This window comes from Pseudophryne corroboree, chromosome 10 (assembly GCF_028390025.1).
Source record: "Pseudophryne corroboree isolate aPseCor3 chromosome 10, aPseCor3.hap2, whole genome shotgun sequence".
NCBI lineage: Eukaryota > Metazoa > Chordata > Amphibia > Anura > Myobatrachidae > Pseudophryne > Pseudophryne corroboree.
The window spans coordinates 382,168,425-382,194,598 of record NC_086453.1 but is presented as its reverse complement, the minus strand read 5'-3'; the positions used below and the strand labels follow the sequence as shown (position 1 = coordinate 382,194,598).

The 26,174-nt window shown below is 49.2% G+C and overlaps 1 protein-coding gene across 20 annotated transcripts in view; it reads right to left on the bottom strand.

The window, feature by feature from the left end:
• Positions 1–26,174, bottom strand: part of KIF1B (kinesin family member 1B) — a 231,227-nt gene that overhangs the window by 50,282 nt on the left and 154,771 nt on the right. For 19 of the 20 annotated variants that reach the window (XM_063943836.1, XM_063943839.1, XM_063943850.1 and 16 more), the window contains 6 exons: positions 25,773–25,848; positions 16,622–16,701; positions 16,432–16,538; positions 15,865–15,948; positions 14,924–15,104; positions 13,583–13,655 (listed from right to left, as the gene is read on the bottom strand). In XM_063943836.1, coding sequence (XP_063799906.1) covers positions 13,583–13,655; positions 14,924–15,104; positions 15,865–15,948; positions 16,432–16,538; positions 16,622–16,701; positions 25,773–25,848 — 601 coding nt within the window. Of the gene's footprint in view, positions 1–6,379; positions 10,155–13,582; positions 13,656–14,923; positions 15,105–15,864; positions 15,949–16,431; positions 16,539–16,621; positions 16,702–25,772; positions 25,849–26,174 lie in introns of those variants that run through there. The other variant, XM_063943853.1, reaches the window with a different exon arrangement.

The window sequence follows — 26,174 nt, the reverse complement described above, 5'->3', positions numbered from 1 at the left end:
GGAGTAGCCATGATACTGCAGGCCTGCGGCCATGATGGGGTAGCCATGATACAGCAGGCCTGCAGCCATGATGGAGTATCCATGATAGAGCAGGCCTGCAGCCATGATGGAGTAGCCCTGATACAGCAGGCCTGCAGCCACGATGGAGTAGCCCTGATACAGCAGGCCTGCAGCCATGATGGAGTAGCCCTGATACAGCAGGCCTGCAGCCATGATGGGGTAGCCCTGATACAGCAGGCCTGCAGCCATGACAGAGTACTATATATCTGGAATATAGCTGGGTGACACTTTCTTTTACCTCCTACCTACGTGCTGGAATAAAGGACCAAGCACTGACCATGTGTTATTATACTGTAGCTTTGACATATATAAGCAGAGAGCGGAGCCGAGACACAGGCGAGGCTGAGATCAGCACCATGTGTACGATCAATGTATTGCGTCTGTGTGGTGAATAGAGCGGACCTGTCATGCCTTATGTGGAAAGAGAAGATGGTGGCTGGCATGGCTCTCCAGCGTGGAATCCCTCGCACCTCCGATGCTCCGCAGGCAGAGGAATTCTGTGTCCTTTACTGCACAATACAGTGAGTACTACACCCAGCCCACACACAACCTGACAACACCTACAAGGTCACTTACCTGGCCCTTCCTCCTCAGCAATAACACTTCTATCCGTTCTGTAACCAGATACGCTCTACTAAATGCTTATCCGGCGCAATAAGACACGTCTGACAGTAACCAGACCCCAAACGTGATCACATCTACTGGACACGCACAATAACTTGCTCATCCCAATCACACAAAAAACCTTCCAATACATTTCTCACGCCACAGGGCTCTAAAATAAGAATTTACTCACCGGTAATTCTATTTCTCGTAGTCCGTAGTGGATGCTGGGAACTCCGTAAGGACCATGGGGAATAGCGGGCTCCGAAGGAGGCTGGGCACTCTAGAAAGATCTTAGACTACCTGGTGTGCACTGGCTCCTCCCACTATGACCCTCCTCCAAGCCTCAGTTAGGTACTGTGCCCGGACGAGCGTACACAATAAGGAAGGATTTTGAATCCCGGGTAAGACTCATACCAGCCACACCAATCACACCGTACAACTCGTGATATGAAACACAGTTAACAGTATGAAACAATAGAGCCTCTCAACAGATGGCTCAACAATAACCCGATTTAGTTAACCATAACTATGTACAAGTATTGCAGATAAACCGCACTTGGGATGGGCGCCCAGCATCCACTACGGACTACGAGAAATAGAATTACCGGTGAGTAAATTCTTATTTTCTCTAACGTCCTAGTGGATGCTGGGAACTCCGTAAGGACCATGGGGATTATACCAAAGCTCCCAAACGGGCGGGAGAGTGCGGATGACTCTGCAGCACTGAATGAGAGAACTCCAGGTCCTCCTCAGCCAGGGTATCAAATTTGTAGAATTTTTGCAAACGTGTTTGCCCCTGACCAAGTAGCTGCTCGGCAAAATTGTAAAGCCGAGACCTCTCGGGCAGCCGCCCAAGATGAGCCCACCTTCCTTGTGGAATGGGCATTGACAGATTTTGGCTGTGGCAGGCCTGCCACAGTATGTGCAAGCTGAATTGTACTACAAATCCAACGAGCAAAAGTCTGCTTAGAAGCAGGAGCACCCAGCTTGTTAGGTGCATATAGGATAAACAGCGAGTCAGATTTTCTGACTCTAGCCGTTCTGGAAACATATATTTTCAGTGCCCTGACAACGTCTAGCAACTTGGAGTCCTCCAAGTCCCTAGTAGCCTAGGCACCACAATAGGCTGGTTCAGGTGAAACGCTGACACCACCTTTGGGAGAAACTGGGGACGAGTCCTCAATTCTGCCCTATCCATATGGAAAATCAAATAAGGGCTTTTACAAGACAAAGCCGCCAACTTTGATACTCGCCTGGCAGAAGCCAAGGCCAATAACATAACCACCTTCCACGTGAGATATTTCAGATCCACGGTTTTTAGTGGTTCAAACCAATGTGATTTTAAGAAACTCAACACCACGTTGAGATCCCAAGGTGCCACAGGAGGCACAAACGGGGGCTGACTCTGCAGCACTCCTTTTATAAATGTCTGAACTTCAGGTACTGAAGCTAGTTCTTTTTGAAAGAAAATCGACAGAGCCGAGATCTGTACCTTAATGGAACCCAATTTAAGGCCCATAGTCACTCCTGCTTGCAGGAAATGCAGAAATCGACCTAGTTGAAATTCCTCTGTTGGGGCCCTTTCGGCCTCACACCATGCAACATATTTTCGCCATATGCGGTGATAATGAGTTGCTGTAACCTCTTTCCTGGCTTTAGTAAGCGTAGGAATGACTTCCTCCGGAATGCCCTTTTCCTTCAGGATCCGGCGTTCAACCGCCATGCCGACAAACGCAGCCGCGGTAAGTCTTGGAACAGACAGGGCCCCTGCTGCCGCAGGTCCTGTCTGAGTGGCAGAGGCCATGGGTCCTCTGATATAAATTCTTGAAGTTCTGGGTACCAAGCTCTTCTTGGCCATCCACGAGTATCGTTCTTACTCCTCGCCTTCTTATTATTCTCAGTACCTTTGGTATGAGAGGCAGAGGGGAGAACACATAAACCGACTGGTACACCCACGGTGTTACCAGAGCGTCCATAGCTATCGCCTGAGGGTCCCTTGACCCGGTGCAATATCTTTTATAGCTTTTTGTTGAGGCGGGACGCCATCATGTCCACCTGTGGCCTTTCCCAATGGTGTACAATCCTATTGGAAGACTTCTGGAGGAAGTCCCCATTCTCCCGGGTGGAGGTCGTGTCTGTTGAGAAGATCTGCTTCCCAGTTGTCCACTCCGGGAATGAACACTGCTGACAGTGCTAACACATGATTTTCCGCCTATCGGAGAATCCTTGTGGCTTCTGCCATCGCCATCCTGCTTCTTGTGCCGCCCTGTTGGTTTACATGGGCGACTGCCGTGATGTTGTCTGATTGGATCAGTACCGGCTGGTTTTGAAGCAGAGGCCTTGCCGGCCTCAGGGCATTGTAAATGGCCCTCAGGTCCAGAATATTTATGTGTAGGGAAATAACCTGACTTGACCAAAGTCCCTGGAAATTTCTTCCCTGTGTGACTGCCTCCCAGCCTCAAAGGCTGGAATCCATGGTCACTAGGACCTAGTCCTGTATGCCGAACCTGCGGCCCTCTTGAAGATGGGCACTCTGCAGCCACCACCGTAGAGATACCCTGGTCCTTGGAGACAGGGTTATCAGCCTATGCATCGGAAAATGCGATCCGGACCACTTGTCCAACAGGTCCCTCTGAAAAGTTCTTGTATGGAACCTGCCTAATGGGATTGCTTCGTAGGAAGCTACCATTTTTCCCAGGACTCGCGTGCAATGATGCACCGCTACCTATTTTGGCTTCAGGAGGTCTCTGACTAGAGATGACAACTCCTTGGCTTTCTCCTCCGGGAGAAACACTATTTCTGGTTTATGTCCAGAACCATCCCCAGGAACAGTAGACGTGTCATAGGAACCAGCTGTGACTTTGGACTGTTTAGAATCCAACCATGCTGTTGTAGCACTTTCCAAAATAGTGCTACCCCGACTACCAACTGCTCCTTGGACCTCGCCCTTATAACGAGATTGTCCAAGTACGGGATAATTACAACTCCCTTTTTTTTTTTGAAGGAGTATCAACATTTCGGCCATTACCTTGATAAAACACCCTCGGTGCCATGTACAGTCCAAACGGCAGTGTCTGGACTTGGTAATGGTAATCCTGTACCACAAATCTGAGGTACTCCTGGCGAGGATGGTAAATGGGGACATGCAGGTAAGCATCCTTGATGTCCCAGGATACCATGTAATCCCCCTCGTCCAGGCTTGGAATAACCGCCCTGAGCGATTCCATCTTGAACTTGAATTTTTGTGTTCAAGGATTTTAAATATAAAATGGGTCACACCGAACCATGCGGTTTCGGTACCCTAACCCGTGTGGAATAGTAACCCCGTCCTTGTTGAAGTAGGGGCACCTTGAGTATTACCTGTTGGGAATACCGCTTATTAATTGCCTCTAGCACAGCCTCCCTGCCTGAGGGAGTTGTCAGCAAGGCATATTTTAGGAAACGGCTGGGGGGAGACATCTCGAATTCCAGCTTGTACCCCTGAAATACTACTTGAAAGAAACAGGGATCCACCTGTGAGCGAGCCCACTAATTGCTGAAATTTTTGAGACGGCCCCCCACCGTACCTGGCTACACCTGTGGAGCACCCGCGTCATGGTGTGGCCTCACAGGAGGCGGGGGAAGAATCTTGATTCTGGGAACAGGCTGACTGGTGCAGCTTTTTTCCCTCTACCCTTGTCTCTGTACAGAAAGGAAGCGCCATTTGACCAGCTTGCTTTTCTGAAGCCGAAAGGACTGTACCTTTGTCTGTGAGGAAACCTGAGGTAAAATTATTTCTTCCCAGCAGTTGCTGTGGATACGAGGTCCCAGAGACCATCCCCAAATAATTCCTCACCCTTATAAGGCTCTCTATGCGCTTTTTAAGTCAGCATCACCTGTCCAGTGACAGGTCTCTAATACCCTCCTGACAGAATGGACATTACATTTATTTTGGATGCCAGCCGGCAAAATATCCCTCTGTGCATCCCCCATATATAAGACTACGTCTTTAATATGTTTTTATGTTTTCCAACTAGTATCCCTGTTTGACAGGGTCACCGACCACGCTGCAGCAGCACGATCTGCAGGTCTCAGTCTAGTACCTGAGTGTGTAAATACAGACTTCAGGATAGCCTCCTGTTTTTTATCAACAGGTACCTATTAAAGTGGCCGTATCCTAAGACGGCAGTGCCACCTTTTTTGACAAACGTGTGAGCGCCTTATCCACCCTAGGGGATATCTCCCAGCGTAACTTATCCACCTGGCGGGAAAGGGTACGCCATCAGTAACTTTTTATAAATTACCAGTTTCTTAACGGGGGAACCCACGCTTTCACACACTTCATTTATTCATCTGATGGGGGAACAAAACACTGCCTGTTTTTTCTCCCCAAACCTAAAACCCATTTTTAGAGGTGCTTGGGTTAAAGTCAGAAATGTATAACACATTTTTTATTGTCGGGATCACGTCACGGATGTTCCTAGTGGATTGTGTATATGTCTCCACCTTGTCGACACTGGAGTCAGACTCCGTGTCGACATCTGTGTCTGCCATCTGAGAGAGCGGGCGTTTTTGAGCCCCTGATGGCCTTTGAGACGCCTGGGCAAGCGCGGGCTGCGAAGCCGGCTGTCCCACAGCTGTTACGTCATCCACCCTTTTATGTAAGGAGTTGACACTGTCGGTTAATACCTTTCACCTATCCATCCACTCTGGTGTCGGCCCCACAGGGGGCGACATCACATATATCGGCCTCTGTTCTGTCACCATATAAGCCTCCTCATTCAACATGTCGACACAGCCGTACCGACACACCGCAGACACACAGGGAATGCTCTAAACGAGGACAGGACCCACAAAAGCCCTTTGGGGGGACAGAGTAAGAGTATGCCAGCACACACCAGAGCGCTATATATATACAGGGACTAACTGAGTTATGTCCCTAATAGCTTTTATATAATATACTGTATACAGTGCCAATTTTAATGCCCCCCCTCTCTTTTCCCTCTTACTGTACTGTAGAATTGCAGGGAAGAGCCAGGGAGCTTCCCTCCAGCCGAGCTGTGAGGGAAAAATGGCGCCAGTGTGCTGAGGAGATAGGCTCCGCCCCTTTTTCGCGGCCTATTCTCCCGTTTTTTATGGAATTCTGGCAGGGGTATTTACCTCATATATAGCCCCTGGGGCCATATATTGAGGTATTTTAGCCAGCCAAGGTGTTTTTATTGCTGCCTCAGGGCGCCCCCCCCAGCGCCCTGCACCCTCAGTGACCGGAGTGTGAAGTGTGTGAGAGGAGCAATGGCGCACAGCTGCAGTGCTGTGCGCTACCTTGGTGAAGACAGAGTCTTCATGCCGCCGATTTTCCGGACCATCTTCTTGCTTCTGGCTCTGTAAGGGGGACGGCGGCGCGGCTCCGGGACCGAACATCAAGGCTGGGCCTGCGGTCGATCCCTCTGGAGCTAATGGTGTCCAGTAGCCTAAGAAGCCCAATCCGGCTGCAAGCAGGCGAGTTCGCTTCTTCTCCCCTTAGTCCCTCGCTGCAGTGAGCCTGTTGCCAGCAGGTCTCACTGAACATAACAAATTCTAAGACTATAACTTTCTAAGAGCTCAGGAGAGCCCCTAGTGTGCATCCAACCTCGGCCGGGCACGAAATCTAACTGAGGCTTGGAGGAGGGTCATAGTGGGAGGAGCCAGTGCACACCAGGTAGTCTAAGATCTTTCTAGAGTGCCCAGCCTCCTTCGGAGCCCGCTATTCCCCATGGTCCTTACGGAGTTCCCAGCATCCACTAGGACGTTAGAGAAATAGAAGTTATTCACCATTGTAAAAAGAGTGGAAATAAAAATCCATATACAACAAGATGCAACTGGAACTAAGTCACTACAACCGGCTCAAAGCACGTTAGTGAAAGGAGGTGAGAATGCACCATACCAATACACCAGGGGCCAGCGTCAACTACCCACCATGGAGGATTAGGCCAAGTAATCAGGGCGATGGACCAGACTGGACAGCACTGACAGTGGTGAGAAGGGGAGAGAGTGCTGGAACTGGTGAGGTGGGTGACGGACATACAGGCGTGGACAATTCTGCTGGTACCCTTTCAGCTCACTGACGCAATGCTTCATTCCTCAGGAGAAGTGATAAGCTACTGTCTCATGTATACCGGCATGCCTTTGCTTTGTCATGGAATGAAGTAGAGAAATGGTAAAACTAGATAAATTATTGCTTAGTCGCCAAAGATATTTTTAAATGGCCTGGGCAGACTTGTTGTTACCCCTCAGGAAAGATTTGGACTATAGTGATATTTCAAACGAATTGCTTTCTTGAATTAGCACCACATGTCTTCAAAGCATGCAGCCTAGTTAAATACAGAAAAGCCGTCTACTGCTTGGTATCATCATGTGCACCACACTGAGCACGGACAAGAGAAAGCACAGGAGAATGTTGTCTGAGAAGATCAGAAAGAAAAATATAGACACCGCCCAGTGTCAGAGAGCTTTGTCTCAGTCATAGCCATGGGTCCTCCAATAGGATATTGACCACACAGCTACAAGCTCCCAAGGATGGGTAATCACAGAACACTGTACTCTATAAGCCCTTATCTGACTCCTATGGAAGATCTATAGATAGAGCTGAGGCATTAAAGCAGTGACTTCCTCTATCAGTCGTGCAGCCAAATATTGGGATTAGGGTCCCATCTCTGTGTCCCGGGTTATATTTAAAATATTCTGTTAAATCACAATACCTTTTGTCAGTTTCAAGTTATTTTAGAGAAGAACCCCCCTATTCTTTTTTTGTGGTGGGAGGGAACCAACAAATTTGCCCACGTCTGTAACAGAGACCCAGGACTCTCATAGGTCATGAACCTTAATACAAGTACAAGGACGCAGCAGTCAGTCACACAGCTCCCTGGGGTTTACCTTTCTGATACATCGGTTCCCTTTAACAGGTCCGTGCATTAGGGGTCCCCCAGCCTGGATAGTAGTCTCAGTGACCCTACATATAGTGCATACCAGTCCTGCATTTATGTCTCGGCTACATAACACAGTCTGACGGGAGGGCCCTCGCTAGAGTGGTGGGCCTGTCACCACAACCCCCATGGCATTCTGTAGCTTGCTAAATACTGCCTCCTGCACTGGCGGGTTCCCAGTGCCTCTGCTTTGTCCAGACGGCGAGCACAGCGCTGCCTAATGGCGGTCAGAATACAGGCCTCACGCCCGGAACGGGCAGCGCGCTGGATCTAATACAGAAAACAGGGTCACTGGTCGCTTCTTTTGCTACCTCTATATTCCGCAGCGTAATACGTGCTAAGACAATTGGTCGACTATTAAAGATCTAAATTGGTGGAAGTCTGTTCTCCTGAATAAGAGGCTTATTTGCAATATGTAGTGTCTGACTTGGGAAATGAAGGGTTAAACAGATGAAGGGTGCCACGGAGCTAAGTGGTAGGACAGTAATGAGGTCAGTAGTAGAAAGGAAAGCAATGATTAGGTAGTGGACACGTTAGGTAGTAGATAAACGATCCTCACTGGATACTGCTGCGGATGGCGCACCCTACTGGACGCCAGCAGGAATGACACCCACCCTCTAGGGTGTGCGGCTAAGGACTTTCAGGGTCAGGATAAGCGTTGGTGTCGATCTCTCTGGTCTTTCATGGCGACTGCTACAATTCAGAATACTTAGAGCGACACCTAGTGGTATAACAGTCCTTAGGCAACAATAAGCGCATGGGGAAATAACTCAGTGCACTAAGAACGTCTTTCCTACAATAATAACACACTATGGGGAACACGGGGGGGGGGGGGGGGGGGGTTAGTCGTAGATTACACAGCTAAAGTTAATACTGCATATCAGTGTGGGAGAGGTAGCATTTCCTGGGGACACGGACGGAGAGGCTCCCCATGATGTCACCCAGAGGGAATCTAATCTAGACACATGAACGGGGCCCCTCTCCTGGGCCCTACAAGCGCACACAGAAAACTCAAACAGCGGGCAGCTCCGATGCACCCAACACTGCTATGGTTGATCAACCAGTTTAGGGGGAAAGAACAGACGGCAGGGTCTGCAGAAATCCCCTGCGTAGTGCACAGACCGCCAGTCACACGGTGGTCTCCTGTCCAGACTTCAGGTTAGGAGCAGAGTACTGGCGTCTCATGCGAGGTGGGGTGACAAACTGGTTGTAGTGGTAAGGCCGCTCATTCTGCCTGTTGTAGGAGTTGTGGTTCTCTTCGCCCTCGTTACAGTAGTACGCGCCCCAGTTCTGCTGCGGTTGCCTCTGAGGCTGATGGTGGTAGGTCTGAGGGTCCGTCTGTTGAGAATCATAGGACTGAAGTGACTCTGATGAGCCGGACGACTGACGTCTTAGTCCCTTCTGATAACCATTCAGAGAATTGCTCCGCCACCGCCCGGATGTGTTTTCTTGGTTGTTGCTGTATGCGTGGTGGTGGTGCTGCTGGAACTGCTGGTTGCGAGACTGACTGTAAGGGCTCCAGATCTGCCGCTCTGGATCCGCCTCCTCCTGTTCTTGTACTTGCGCCTCCTTTGGGATTTTCACCTCGATCACCTTTTTATCGGTGATGATGATATGGGTTCCGGCGCTCCAGGAACTTCTGTGGCTGGGGTTGCTTTTGAAAGGGAAGCGCGGCTTTCGGTTTTCTGGCGGGATGAATCGATGTGGGCCGTTATTACGGCGCAGCTGCTTGGTGATTTCCTGTTGCTGGAGGTTCTTAAATTTGATCTGTTCCTGCCTCATCCAGCTTGATCGGCCGCGGTGGAAAAGAGCGCCATCCATCATTTGGCCGACTCGTTCCTCCTTTCCGGGTTCTTCTGCAGAGGTTCTACACCTGTCACTTACTATTCCTTTATCACCTTCGGTTTTAGTCTCACGACTTCTACGTTCTCCCTGTGGTCCCATCAAAGGTAAAACTTTCTCCATTTTCAGCATTTTGTGCCGCAGGGCCTTTATCTCCTCATCTTTCATGTTGTTCTGGTTCTTCACTTCTTGCAATATGTCTTCCAATTTGTCAACGTGAACCTTAAGATCATCAACATCTGAGGGTCCTTTCCCAACAGGCACCACGTCCTCAATCCTTTCATCTCCCACACCTACTGTATCCCAGACATCCCGAGCCACAGCCCGCCACGAATCCCGTTCATTGGGGTCTTTCTTACCATACATGGCACAAAGCTCTTTCATTTTGACTATAGCCAGAGCTTCAATCTCCTGCCGGCTATGCTGAAAGTCATTGAGGGCCACCTCGTAGCAGATCTCCTTCACAGCCTGGATCTTCAGGTCAGAGATGGTCACCCACTTGGAGTCTTTGCTCAGGCGTCGCCGCTGGGGGATGTGGTACATCTTATTCGGCTCACGTTTCTTGCCACTGCTGGGGAGCCCACACTTCTTCACGATACTCTGGACTTTGCTCGGAGGGAGCTTCTCCCGTAAGGAGGTGATTAGGCGCCAGCTCTCTTCACACGATCGCTTCTCTGAGTCGTCCCCACTGTCTGAATCCGCATCCTTGAGAAAGAAAAAAAATCAAAATGGCCCCAAAAGAAACAAAAGAATGGAAAACACTCAAAAAAATAAGAAAAACAAACATGACATGAAACAAAGATTAAAGGAAAAAAAGGATGTGGGAAACAAAATGCGAAGGTGATTTTTGAAAAGGTGAAAGAAAGATATAATCCTCACCTATAACGTGTGAGAAGGTTGAAGAGAAGATAGGCAGCCTTCATGTAAAGAGTTAGAGGTGGAAAGACAACCCATGCGCACAGGACCAGCCCTGTGTCTCTCCGCACAGCAAACCCACCACTCCAAGATGCAAGAAGACAGGTGGACAAGAGCAGCCAATAAGAAGGTGAGTACACACTGGTTAGTAGATGCGGAGTTCAGACTCTGTTGCAGTAGTCGGTGCGTTACATTATTCAAGAGAAGAGACAACGCGGTTACAGAAGCTTTTAGTGTAGGTGCAGTTTGGCGGGTGCGCCAATGTCGGAGCTTCCTAAGGTTGGGGGGGGGGGGGGGGGTGACGTGTACGGATAACAAAGCGGATTATCAAATTTTTACTTCCTATCCCCACACCACATCCAAGAATATATAAACCGTGTGTACACACGGCACAGCACACTCCGTAGCCTGCAGCAAATAGAGTAGCATCTGCCAGTGGTGGCTTCAGAGGTGGGGGTCCAAAATCCAAATAGGGGAGCCGCACCTACTGCCACCCCAAACCAGCCGGGACTCATTGGCAGTCGAGGCGGCTGCCATATTTGAATTTTGGACTGTGCTGCAGCCCCGCATCGGGCACCTACCATTTAACAACGTGAGATGAGCAATTGCAAAAAAAAAAAGGTCATTGCTTTCTGTAAAGTGGCGTTAATTCATGCGCCATCATTATTTTCTGTACGTGCAATTTTAGTTACCGGGTAATTCTCAACAACATCAGCAACAAACAAACAAACAAACAAACAAACAAACAAACAAACAAACAAACAAACAAACAAACGTATCCCTCAAACTGAAATCCATTTACAAGGTGAGTAGTGGTAACCTGCCCTCCATAACGAGCGCTGCCAGCTAGCGATGCCAATCACCTTCTGGGAGGGGGTGCCCATCGCCCTAAAGTCACGGTGGCCATGCACGGGTGGAAGACTAAAGCAAACACCATATAGATATCTATGTGCAATCAGCAATGGCAAAAAAATTTTTGGGGTTGAGACCGGGGTTTTGTTGGTTTTTTTTTGCACTAATGTTTTCATGAAAAAGAAAATGAATCCTGCTTATTATATTAATACTGTGAAACACTGCTATGTATTACAGACCCTAGCATCGCCAATACAAAGTTAAAACATGAATGATCCAGGTTTCTAACAGATAGCAATGTTTCACAGTATTACTATAATAAGTAGGATTCCATTTCTTTTTCATTAAAACATTAATGCAAAAAAATAAATAAAAAAAATTATGATTTAAACCCCCAAAAGATATATATATTTTTTTTTCTCTCAACCCCGTGCACAATACAACCCGGCAAATGCAATGTAATACTAGTGTGATATAAATGCTAAAGGAGACGGTAAACTACTGAGTTAGGGTAAAATAATATTAACATCCCTCCTCCATCTACTAAACCCCGCAGCTTGTCCAATGATCTCTCTCGCTGCCTGCCGCCGCCGCTGGAAGGAGATGGCGCTATAGCAAATTATTCATTTTGCTGGAGATCCCCTGTAGTGTTACATATTACACGTTAGCGGCGGTCTTACACAGGACGCATCATCCATCTGATTATACATCTAGGCGGAACTGTAAAATACACCAACGGGCGCCATATTTCCCACGTAAGCCGTAGATGTAACGCAGCAATAATGTAAAACAAAAGTCGGTTTTGACATTTAGATTATTGAGGTTTTAAATCTACAGACAGTTTTTTGCCGATTCCTAGAAATCGCACCCTGCTACATACAACCACTGCGTCCGTATTTCTGTCGGTAATTTCCAATAATCCGTTTAATCTGACGCAACATTTACCTACAGCTGGTGGATCAGCCGGAGCTACCCCCATCCTGCCACCCACGATGGTACGGAGGTCTGACATGCTCTGGTTTCCAAACACTGGAGCAGCTGTGCGGGCACAAATACTAGGCTTGGCGTTCTGTATGCAGGTTGGATAACGCAGGAGAAGCCGCATATGGACGGACAGAGCAGCCGGTGTAAGGCCACCGTCAGGATAACACTACACATCATGCACCGGCTATCAGCTCAATTATCTCTGGCATGTGATCTACAAGTAAGGTTCCTGTCGTTGAGCAGGCACATTGTTACCTATGGAGGCAGGAGGTAGAGACCAGGCTACATGCAGCGACAGCAGAGAATACATGCACAGCCTCACACGTACAGGGAAATACCAGTGATGGCTAAAGGGTTAATAAATCCAGGATGCAGAGACCATATAAAGTGCACCGATTGCCTACATACAGCGGCGGCAGCCATTCTCTGGGCTGGACTAACCGCCATGAAAACGCCATTGCGGAGTCCGGAATGAAGTGCGCACAGCAGGGGCAGACTGGGAACATCTCATGGTTTCCTAATGTGCCAGCTGCAATCAGCCCACGGAACGCTGACTCCCCTGCACGGAGGTGACCAGTACACTATAGTATCAGTAAACTGTACACACACTAGCTGTAAGGGGGCGCTAGCACCAATAAGAGGAACTAGAAGCAGCAATGAACCAGATCTGCACACGTGCTCTGTGCAGGCAGACATGCAAGAACCCAGGCGGAAATGTGCTCATTAGATTACAGACAAATATCACGTAACACTAAATCTGGATATTCCCGGCCTTGTGCGACACTAGTGCGGCCACACTGATGTGTATAAGGCGGTGACATCACAGAGCCGTCATTCCTCAGTCACATACATTAACTCATGAGCCGCACAGCGCCGCAGGATGGCGGTAAGAGCCCATGTATCCTCTGGGTGGGTGATGCTATCCCTTTCTCTAAATTTGCTGATATTATTGAAGTCTGGGAGGAGAGCAAAGTCCACTTACCACAGTGGTAGGGTGAAAGGCATTTAAGTATCCCGAATGTAATGCCAGCCGCTGCCACCCTATCCCTGCCCAAAGCCTCCTGTACCCAGGCAGCAATCCTGCAGCTGCCATCTTACTGTAGCCGTGGCAGGCTTTATAAAGGCATCGACAGCCACAGAATACGGAATCTCCCCATTAGATATATAGTGACTGAGGCAACAGGAAGACTGAGCGTCTGTACTACGGAAAGAGACCGCTTAGACCGCATTAGAGTGCACTGGAGACGATGCTGACTGGGGTGCAGGCCAGTTAATGATATAAAGCACTGACAGTCCTGTACAGTGTGTGCCAGAGGAAGAGCAGTGTGCAAGCCGCTGGAATCAGAGAGGTGAGAACAGGGGAGGGTGCCAGAGACACTTACCAGTCGCTGCTGCTCCAGTAGGAGATCCGCCTCTTCCTTCTCCTTCTTGTACAAGATTTCCATCTCCTGGAGCCTGGGGAGCAGATAATCCTGGTTAGCTGTATGGCATACACTAGCAAGATGCATCTGCACACAGATCCCCAGGACTGACCGCCCTGGAGATAAAGGCAGCGCTGTAAGACACTACCAAGGACACTCAGCAGACACAAGGCAACCTAGACCAGTCGCTGGGACTGTGCAACTATTACCAGGCCTAGAAACAAGATGCACAGGCGCGAAAGCACAAGTCTTCCAGCTGTCTGTTGGTTACAATCAGTCTATCCCTCCTGCCGTTATAGAGTCCGTTACACAGTCTACAGTGAAGATCAGTTTCAGCACTGCCTGCATGGCTCTCTGCCATAGTGTTATTACTATAATCTAGGCCTGGTGACTATAGTACAATTAATGCTGTTCTGCCTTTACGCGTTTCTCCGCCTGCAGAGAAGTGTGACGGCTGCCTCAGATCAGTTTCGCACTGCACGAATGGCTATCCACACATAGTGTATTACTATAACTAATCTAGGCCTGGTGACTATAGTACAATTAATGCTGTTCTGTCTTTACGCGTTTCTCCGCCTGCATAGAAGTGTGGCGGCTGCCTCAGATCAGTCTCAACACTGCCTGCATGACTCTCCACAGATAGTGTATTACTATAACTAATCTAGGGCATAGTGGACTGCAGTACAATTAATGCTATTCTGCCTTTACGCGTTTCTCCGCCTGCAGAAGTGTGGCGGCTGCCTCAGATCAGTTTCGCACTGCATGCTTGGCTCTTGGCAGATAGCATTATTACTATAATCTAGGGCTGGTGACTGTAGAACAATTAATGCTGTTCTGCCTTTACGCGTTTCTCCGCCTGCTTACAGGTTTGGTGGTTGCCTCAGAACGTATTTTCTAACAACGAAAACTAGTGGATGAATATTGATTTAATATTTTAAAAGCCTCCAACGTTACCATTTAATGTTGGACCCTGATTCCGCAATGAAGATAAAACCATTAGGCGTTATACACTTATCCAACACAATAAGTACAATATGACTGAAGAAATCAGGATTATATCCTTATATAAGGAATTGTTTTACTTTTCAGTGGTTATTTTATATGTTCATCTGTCTGGCGACAGTACGCCAAGCATAGGCCGGACATCACTGCAAGTTCTACAGCAGCTGCACCAAAATGTAACACTCAGCATTACAGATGCATAGACGTCATACCGCACGAAGAACATCATTGCTTTGTGTATTTCTAATTAACACCATGAGGGGCACACACCCAAACATCACCCTGACCAGTCTCCGGTACCTTTTCTCCATCTCCTGCTTCATGTCTATACCCTGCTTCTCCAGCAGTTCCCGCTGTGCAAAGGTCCAGTCTACCGGCTCAGAAGGCGTCTCCGCTGAAGGCGTTTTCTCTCTCTCTGCCCGCGCCTGTTCTGGGTGGTTGAAGCGGAAAACGTGGTTCTTTCCCATAATTATACGATTACCTGGGGGAAGATAGAAACCAGGACTTAATGTGAACCTGTCACCTAAAATCAGTGGTGGCGGCCATTTTCCAGTAGTTCATGTTTCCACAATTCCTGACATTACACAGATGAAACAAATAAGATCCGAGTGGGGGAGGATGTGTTGGTTGAGGTGCTTCTTTCTGTAGAAGACCTTTCACCCATAGTGACCGTGTCCCCAAATGCAGCAGGGGCCCTTCTCCATAATATTAGGAGTGAAAGACATAAGTAAATGTATCAGATGCAGCTCTGTAACCCAACACATGAAGCTGGTGTTTAGTGCTCTGCGTTTGTAGCGGTAACTCAGTAGAAGGCTATGGGATGAATCCAATTAGACCAGAACATTTTTCGGCTGTGAAAACAGGTGGTTTGTGTTTTTTGTGTGTGGTTTTTTTTTTAAAAACGTTACCGCCTGTTTTTTCCCCCCTCCCTATCCTATTTGTCCATTTCTCCTTCATCCACTAGGGGCCACTGGAGCACAGTTACAATGGAGAAATAGTAGGCAGTAATTGGGAGCTGGCATTTTTCACACGAAAATACATGGAATCTGCAAAAATTCACGGATCTATTTATTTTTGCAGCAGTGATCAGGTAAAAAATGTATCGGGGATTGGGGGGTAACTGGACAGACCCGTCGGCGGTAATTTGCCGTGGCTGACAGGATACCTGCCTGTGTGATGAATATATCCAGGATGGATGTGTATCTTTATCTGTAGGATGCAATGACAGCGACACTACTTACCAGAACGCAACTGCACCGGGAGAACCACCCGCTTCCCGTTCACATAAGTCTCTGACTTCTCACACGGCTCCAGCGTCACAATCACTAGGAAGAAACAAGAACATTTGTAACTGGTTGCTTTGGTCATTTTTTTTAATGAGGTCACACGTTTGTACAAGAACCCTCGGCTAAACACGTAGTTATCAGTAGCCAAAACTTTGGCAATAGATAATTAAGAATGTTGCAATCACGTTTATTATTTGTAATTAATTTCTAAGCTGCGGAAGGCGGGATGGAAACCCTTGTACAGAGGTCCGCGGTTACTAGAGCTAGTAGAAGTCGCCGTTCCTGTAAGACTGCGCACAGCGAGATCGTCAGCTGGCTATGGGCACGCTCATGCTATAGGAGATCGCTCTTGTAACAACCCAGTAGTTAGCAATTCTCAATAACCACAGCTTCAGTCATTCTACCCAATGTTATCATTCTGTATTAGGGATCCGCAGCGTCTCTAGCCACGCACAGGAGACATCAGGCACACCACCCCCCGAATGTGACCTACCCGTCTGCTCTGTAATGTAAGAGACATACCTTCTCCATTGGGTTTCCTCTCACTGCGGAACAGACAGTGCTCCTCCCTGATGTGGGCACCGCTCAGCACGATATCTTGGCGCCTCTCAGCATCCGCCTGACCCACCCTGCAGAGGTAAGAGTGACGGGTCACCACCGGTAATTGCTACAGAACAGTGTCACTCGCTAGCAGTACAGAGCGTCAGCTCACCTGGTTATGCCGTCTTTAATATAATACAAAAGGCACTCGGACATGAGAGGATCTTCATTCAGATTCACGAGGTGCGGAGTCTGCAACACAAACACTCAGTGGTCAGGTCATGCAGGCGGCCTACAGCGTACGGTCAGAGAGGGCCCGAGCCCGCCGGGAGTACAGCAGACTATCGTTTCCACTGGGCTACTGGTAACACCCACACTACTCCTGGTGGGAGCAATGATTACACTAAGAGAGAGGGGTCCACGAAGCACAAATACTATCCCACCCCCTTTCCTTCTACCCTCAGCTAATCTACGCGGGGCAGGAAATCCACACAACAAACCTTCCGGGGGGAGAAGACCCCATTAGAGTCGGCCAACAGATCACATGGGCTGGGTGATAAGATCTGGAGGAAATGATGGGTCAGCAGAGCAATGGGGGAAATGTAGAAAGTGATACATGGAAGACAAGATGAAATGACAACATACTGTATACTTCTGTACGGCACCAAGCTATTACCAAGCTCTCCTTCCTGTTACACCTGAACCGTCCTGATGTTCTGGACTACAACTCCCAGCAACCCCAGCCACCCACCGGGGACTCTGCGAGATGGCTGGATTCTCAAGTCCTTACAGAGAGTTTCCCTTCCGCTCTTATCTGATTCCCAAATCCCATTCTACACATTTAGAAAATAGAATTTAGCTGGAAAGTTTAACACATCCACCTAACATATACTATACCTACATATAAATACCCGTCCCTGCAACGCTTCCCACTGTGTTCTAGGTGTGAGGTGAGAAAGGTCTGTCCGTGATGATAGAACTACAAGTACTAGCAAGCCATGCCATCTTTTATATGAGAAGGCATGCTGCGACTTCTAGTGCACACATATACAGTACCTATACTGATATTCATACATCCTTGCTGCAGTCACGCTGAACAACCCTTCAAATCGAGACAAGCCGTGGCGGGACTCAGTAGCGCTGGGCGTCTTTTATGCATCTTGTGCAATGAAAATGCGCCTTGGACGTAATGTAATGCAATAGGACGCATAAGCAGCTTCTGCTGAGTAAAATGATATGCTGCATGCCTATATTCTGTGTGTGACTGCGGCTGTATCTGCATACAAAATGCTCTGCTACAGTGTTTTCCTGGAAAACACTAACGTTTCATCTCGAATGCAGATAGAGCCGCAATCACACCCAGATTATAGGCACGCTGCATATCATTCTAATCAGCAGAAGCTGCTTGTGCGTCCTATTACGTTACTGCGTGTCTAAGAAGTATTTTTGTGGCAGAAAATGCACAAAAAGAAACACTGCGCTACAGAATCACACGGCACTCATGCTGTGTGTAACGCAAATTGTAGCGCATGGAGCAAAGTTGTAAGGGACACATCTGTATACAGTAACTATAAGGATATTTAGGGGCCTGGGGCTGGATACAGCACAGCATAATAAGGGCAGCTAGCACAGGTGGTACATATACAGTCACTATACGGATATTTGGGTCTCTATGTCAGGCTAAAAATCTATTAGGAAATCTATCATAGTATCACTGTTGTAGTAACAAGGGTGAATTCATGAACTACAATTGTTTCCTGGTTAATTTTCCCCACAATTATAGGTCAATTAGATTCCAATCTATGGATATATTTTAGGAACTGAAGGCGATTCATTAACCACTAAAAATTCCCTGGAATAAACACTATGGATGGAGATTAACGTTTATTCCTGGCTCATGAATTCTACTACTGAAAACCGACCTGATCTGCAGAAAGGGAGTCAAAATATTCATCAAAAATTATGGAGGGAATCTGGAGGGAGAAGCGAAATTGTGAGATGAAACACGGAGGGGGGAAATGAGAGGAAATGCACCAGTGGTGGGATAGGAGAGACTGCGCTGTGACCTGGGACACGGAGGAGAGAAATGAGAGGAAATGCACCAGTGGTGGGATAGGAGAGACTGCGCTGTGACCTGGGACACGGAGGGGGGAAATGAGAGGAAATGCACCAGTGGTGGGATAGGAGAGACTGCGCTGTGACCTGGGACACGGGGGGGGGGGGATGAGAGGAAATGCACCAGTGGCGGAATAGGAGAGGCTGCGCTGTGACCTGGGACACGGAGGGGGAAATGAGAGGAAATGCACCAGTGGCGGGATAGGAGAGACTGCGCTGTGACCTGGGACACGGACGAGGGAAATGAGAGGAAATGCACCAGTGGCGGGATAGGAGAGACTGCGCTGTGACCTGGGACACGGAGGGGGAAATGAGAGGAAATGCACCAGTGGCGGGATAGGAGAGACTGCGCTGTGACCTGGGACACGGAGGGGGGAAATGAGAGTAAATGCACCAGTGGCGGGATAGGAGAGACTGCGCTGTGACCTGGGACACGGAGGGGGAAATGAGAGGAAATGCACCAGTGGCGGGATAGAGAGACTGCGCTGTGACCTGGGACACGGAGGGGGGAAATGAGAGGAAATGCACCAGTGTGGGATAGGAGAGACTGCGCTGTGACCTGGGACACGGAGGGGGGAAATGAGAGGAAATGCACCAGTGGTGGGATAGGAGAGACTGCGCTGTGACCTGGGACACGGAGGGGGAAATGAGAGGAAATGCACCAGTGGCGGAATAGGAGAGGCTGCACTGTGACCTGGGACACGGAGGGGGAAATGAGAGGAAATGCACCAGTGGTGGGATAGGAGAGACTGCGCTGTGACCTGGGACACGGAGGGGGAAATGAGAGGAAATGCACCAGTGGTGGGATAGGAGAGACTGCGCTGTGACCTGGGACACGGAGGGGGGAAATGAGAGGAAATGCACCAGTGGCGGGATAGGAGAGACTGCGCTGTGACCTGGGACACGGAGGAGAGAAATGAGAGGAAATGCACCAGTGGCGGGATAGGAGAGACTGCGCTGTGACCTGGGACACGGAGGAGAGAAATGAGAGGAAATGCACCAGTGGCGGGATAGGAGAGACTGCGCTGTGACCTGGGACACGGAGGAGAGAAATGAGAGGAAATGCACCAGTGGCGGGAGAGGAGAGACTGCGCTGTGACCTGGGACACGGAGGAGAGAAATGAGAGGAAATGCACCAGTGGCGGGAGAGGCGAGACTGCGCTGTGACCTGGACACGGAGGGGGAAATGAGAGGAAATACACCAGTGGCGGGATAGGAGAGACTGCGCTGTGACCTGGGGACACGGAGGGGGGAAATGAAAGGAAATGCACCAGTGGCGGGATAGGAGAGACTGCGCTGTGACATGGGACACGGAGGGGGAAATGAGAGGAAATGCACCAGTGGCGGGATAGGAGAGACTGCGCTGTGACCTGGGACACGGAGGGGAAAATAAGAATTTACTCACCGGTAATTCTATTTCTCGTAGTCCCGTAGTGGATGCTGGGCACTCCGTAAGGACCATGGGGGAATAGCGGGCTCCGAAGGAGGCTGGGCACTCTAGAAAGATCTTAGACTACCTGGTGTGCACTGGCTCCTCCCACTATGACCCTCCTCCAAGCCTCAGTTAGGTACTGTGCCCGGACGAGCGTACACAATAAGGAAGGATTTTGAATCCCGGGTAAGACTCATACCAGCCACACCAATCACACCGTACAACTCGTGATATGAAACACAGTTAACAGTATGAAACAATAGAGCCTCTCAACAGATGGCTCAACAACAACCCGATTTAGTTAACAATAACTATGTACAAGTATTGCAGATAAACCGCACTTGGGATGGGCGCCCAGCATCCACTACGGACTACGAGAAATAGAATTACCGGTGAGTAAATTCTTATTTTCTCTAACGTCCTAGTGGATGCTGGGAACTCCGTAAGGACCATGGGGATTATACCAAAGCTCCCAAACGGGCGGAGAGTGCGGATGACTCTGCAACACCGAATGAGAGAACTCCAGGTCCTCCTTAGCAGGGTATCAAATTTATAGAATTTTGCAAACGTGTTTGCCCCTGACCAAGTAGCAGCTCGGCAAGTTGTGAAGCCGAGACCCCTCGGGCAGCCCGCCCAGATGAGCCCACCTTCCTTGTGGAATGGGCATTGACAGATTTTGGCTGTGGCAGGCCTGCCACAGAATGTGCAAGCTGAATTGTACTACAAATCCAACGAGCAATAGTCTGCGCAGAAGCAGGAGCACCCAGCTTGTTGACCACGTCTAACAACTTGGAGTCCTCCAAGTCCCTAGTAGCCGCAGGCACCACAATAGGCTGGTTCAGGTGAAACGCTGACACCACCTTAGGGAGAAACTGGGGACGAGTCCTCAATTCTGCCCTATCCATATGGAAAATCAGATAAGGGCTTTTACATGATAAAGCCGCCAATTCTGATACTCGCCTGGCCGAAGCCAGGCCAATAACATGACCACTTTCCAAGTGAGATATTACAGATCCACAGTCTTTAGTGGTCCCAAGGTGCCACAGGAGGCACAAACGGGGGCTGAATATGCAGCACTCCTTTTATACATGTCTGAACTTCATGTACTGAAGCTAGTTCTTTTTGAAAGAAAATCGACAGAGCCGAGATCTGTACCTTAACGGAACCTAATTTAAGGCCCCATAGTCACTCCTGCTTGCAGGAAATGCAGAAATCGACCTAGTTGAAATTCCTCTGTTGGGGCCCTTTCGGCCTCACACCATGCAACATATTTCCGCCATATGCGGTGATAATGATTTGCTGTAACCTCTTTCCTGGCTTTAGTAAGCGTAGGAATGACTTCCTCCGGAATGCCCTTTTCCTTCAGGATCCGGCGATCAACCGCTATGCCGTCCAACGCAGCCGCGGTAAGTCTTGGAACAGACAGGGCCCCTGCTGCCGCAGGTCCTGTCTGAGTGGCAGAGGCCATGGGTCCTCTGATATAATTTCTTGAAGTTCTGAGTACCAATCTCTTCTTGGCCAGCCCGGAACCACGAGTATCGTTCTTACTCCTCGCCTTCTTATTATTCTCAGTACCTTTGGTATGAGAGGCAGAGGGGAGAACACATAAACCGACTGGTACACCCACGGTGTTACCAGAGCGTCCACAGCTATCGCCTGAGGGTCCCTTGACCTGGCGCAATATCTTTTATAGCTTTTGTTGAGGCGGGACGCCATCATGTCCACCTGTGGCCTTTCCCAATGGTGTACAATCCTTTGGAAGACTTCAGGAGGAAGTCCCCACTCTCCCGGGTGGAGGTCGTGTCTGTTGAGAAGATCTGCTTCCCAGTTGTCCACTCCGGGAATGAACACTGCTGACAGTGCTAACACATGATTTTCCGCCTATCGGAGAATCCTTGTGGCTTCTGCCATCGCCATCCTGCTTCTTGTGCCGCCCTGTTGGTTTACATGGGCGACTGCCGTGATGTTGTCTGATTGGATCAGTACCGGCTGGTTTTGAAGCAGAGGCCTTGCCGGCCTCAGGGCATTGTAAATGGCCCTCAGGTCCAGAATGTTTATGTGTAGGGAAATCCACCTGACTTGACCAAAGTCCCTGGAAGTTTCTTCCCTGTGTGACTGCCCCCCCAGCCTCAAAGGCTAGCATTCATGGTCACTAGGACCTAGTCCTGTATGCCGAACCTGCGGCCCTCTTGAAGATGGGCACTCTGCAGCCACCACAGTAGAGATACCCTGGTCCTTGGAGACAGGGTTATCAGCCTATGCATCGGAAGATGCGGTCCGGACCACTTGTCCAACAGGTCCCTCTGAAAAGTTCTTGTATGGAACCTGCCTAATGAAATTGCTTCGTAGGAAGCTACCATTTTTCCCAGGACTCGCGTGCCATGATGCACCGCTACCTGTTATGGCTTCAGGAGGTCACTGACTCGAGATGACAACTCCTTGGCTTTCTCCTCCCGGAGAAAACTATTTCTGGTTTATGTCCAGAACCATCCCCAGGAACAGTAGACGTGTCATAGGAACCAGCTGTGACTTTGGACTGTTTAGAATCCAACCGTGCTGTTGTAGCACTTTCCAAAATAGTGCTACCCCGACTACCAACTGCTCCTTGGACCTCGCCCTTATAAAGAGATTGTCCAAGTGCGGGATAATTAAAACTCCCTTTTTTCGAAGGAGTATCATCATTTCGGCCATTACCTTGATAAAACACCCTCGGTGTCATGTACAGTCTAAACGGCAGTGTCTGGACTTGGTAATGGTAATCCTGTACCACAAATCTGAGGTACTCCTGGCGAGGATAGTAAATGGGGACATGCAGGTAAGCATCCTTGATGCCCCGGGATACCATGTAATCCCCCTCGTCCAGGCTTGCAATAACCGCCCTGAGCGATTCCATCTTGAACTTGAATTTTTATGTATGTGTTCAAGGATTTTAAATATAAGAAGGGTCACACCGAACTATGCGGTTTCGGTACCCCAAACCGTGTGGAATAGTAACCCCGTCCTTGTTGAAGTAGGGGCACCTTGAGTATTACCTGCTGGGAATACCGCCTATTAATTGCCTCTAGCACAGCCTCCCTGCCTGAGGGAGTTGTCAGCAAGGCATATTTAAGGAAACGGCTGGGGGGAGACATCTCTAATTCCAGCTTGTACCCCTGAAATACTACTTGAAAGAAACAGGGATCACCTGTGAGCGAGCCCACTAATTGCTGAAATTTTTTGAGACGGCCCCCCACCATACCTGGCTACACCTGTGGAGCACCCGCGTCATGCTGTGGACTCACAGGAAGCGGGGGGAAAATTTTGATTCTGGGAACAGGCTGCTGGTGCAGCTTTTTCCCTCTTCCCTTGTCTCTGTACAGAAAGAAAGCGCCATTTGACCCGCTTGCTTTTCTGAAGCCGACAGGACTGTACCTTTTTCTGTGAGGAAACCTGAGGTAAAAATATTTCTTCCCAGCACATTGCTGTGAATACGAGGTCCCAGAGACCACCCCCAAATAATTCCTCACCCTTATAAGGCAGAATCTGTATGCGCTTTTTAAGTCAGCATTACCTGTCCCGTGACAGGTCTCTAATACCCTCCTGACAGAATGGACATTACATTCATTTTGGATGCCAGCCGGCAAAATATCCCTCTGTGCATCCCTCATATATAAGACGACGTCTTTAATATGTTCTCATATTAGCAAACTAGTATGCTTAACAGGGTCACCGACCACGCTGCAGCAGCACGATCTGCAGGTTTCAGTCTAGTACCTGAGTGTGTAAATACAGACTTCAGGATAGCCTCCTGCTTTTTATCAACAGGTACCTTCAAAGTGGCCGTTCCTAAAACGACAGTGCCACCCTTTTTTTTTTGACAACCGTGTGAGCGCCTTATCCACCCTAGGGGATACCTCCCAGCGTAACTTATCCTCCTGGCGGGAAAGGGTACGTCATCAGTAACTTTTTATAAATTACCAGTTTCTTAACGGGGGAACCCACGCTTTTCACACACTTCATTTATTCATCTGATGGGGGAACAAAACACTGCCTGTTTTTTCTCCCCAAACCTAAAAACCCATTTTCAGAGGTGCTTGGGTTAATGTCAAAAATATAAAACACATTTTTTATTGCCGGGACCAAGTCACGGCTGTTCCTAGTGGATTTTGTATATGTCTCAACCTTGTCGACACTGGAGTCAAACTCCATGTCGACATCTGTGTCTGCCATCTGAGAGAACGGGCGTGTTTGAGCCCCTGATGGCCTTTGAGACGCCTGGGCAGGCGCGGGCTGAGAAGCCGGCTGTCCCACAGCTGTTACGTCATCCACCCTTTTATGTAAGGAGTTGACACTGTCGGTTAATACCTTTTACCTATCCATCCACTCTGGTGTCGGCCCCCCAGGGGGCGACATCACATATATCGGCCTCTGTTCCGTCACCATATAAGCCTCCTCATTCAACATGTCGACACAGCCGTACCGACACACCGCAGACACACAGGGACTGCTCTAAACGAGGACAGGACCCACAAAAGCCCTTTGGGGGGACAGAGTGAGAGTATGCCAGCACACACCAGAGCGCTATATACTGCAGGGACTAACTGAGTTATGTCCCCTATAGCTTTATATATATATATATATAATGTATACTGCGCCTACATTTAGTGCCCCCCCTCTCTTTTTTTAACCCTTGTAGACTGCAGGGGAGAGCCAGGGAGCTTCCCTCCAACGGAGCTGTGAGGGAAAATGGCGCCAGTGTGCTGAGGAGATAGGCTCCGCCCCTTTTTCGCGGCCTATTCTCCCGTTTTTTATGGACTTCTGGCAGGGGTATTTACCTCATATATAGCCCCTGGGGCCATATATTGAGGTATTTTTGCCAGCCAAGGTGTTTTTATTGCTGCCTCAGGGCGCCCCCCCCCAGCGCCCTGCACCCTCAGTGACCGAAGTATGAAGTGTGTGAGAGGAGCAATGGCGCACAGCTGCAGTGCTGTGCGCTACCTTGGTGAAGACTGAGTCTTCATGCCACCGATTTTCCGGACCATCTTCTTGCTTCTGGCTCTGTAAGGGGGACGGCGGCGCGGCTCCGGGACCGAACATCAAGGCTGGGCCTGCGGTCGATCCCTCTGGAGCTAATGGTGTCCAGTAGCCTAAGAAGCCCAATCCGGCTGCAAGCAGGCGAGTTCGCTTCTTCTCCCCTTAGTCCCTCGCTGCAGTGAGCCTGTTGCCAGCAGGTCTCACTGAAAATAACAAATTCTAAGTCTATAACTTTCTAAGAGCTCAGGAGAGCCCCTAGTGTGCATCCAACCTCGGCCGGGCACGAAATCTAACTGAGGCTTGGAGGAGGGTCATAGTGGGAGGAGCCAGTGCACACCAGGTAGTCTAAGATCTTTCTAGAGTGCCCAGCCTCCTTCGGAGCCCGCTATTCCCCCATGGTCCTTACGGAGTTCCCAGCATCCACTAGGACGTTAGAGAAATAAGAGAGGAAATGCACCAGTGGCGGGAGAGGAGAGACTGCGCTGTGACCTGGGACACGGAGGGGGAATGAGAGGAAATGCACCAGTGGCGGGATAGGAGAGACTGCGCTGTGACCTGGGACACAGAGGGGGGAAATGAGAGGAAATGCACCAGTGGCGGGATAGGAGAGACTGCGCTGTGACCTGGGACACGGAGGGGGGAAGTTATTTCTAGATATGACAAATTACACACAGATAGATGCAGACGGGTTACAAATCCATCCTGCACTATTCTGTCTACACTGCAGGATTCTAGCTCCAGGAACCATAATAGGGGGCTGTACCTTTTTAGGAGAGAAGACACCCAACGTTCCACCATCCTCTCGAATGGCCACCCCCATCTCGGCCAGTAACGCTTCCCTAAAAAGATAAGAGACATAAACAAGTGATTTTATGTAACAAAGCAGCAGTCAGCGGACTATCATGACGGGAGGTGGCGGCCGCGTGTTATCCGTCCACACAGCATAATACAATTCCATACAGAAAAGCCTTCATCAGAGTGTCTGAGCGCTGGTGTCGGGAGACTGCACATAGGACTTAATTCTGAGTTGATCGCAGCAGCAAATTTGTTAGTAGTTGGGCAAAACCATGTGCACTGGGGGGGGGGGGGGGGGGGGGGGGCAGATGTAACACGTGCAGAGAGAGTTAGATTTGGGTGGGGTGTGTTCAGACTGAAATCTAAATTT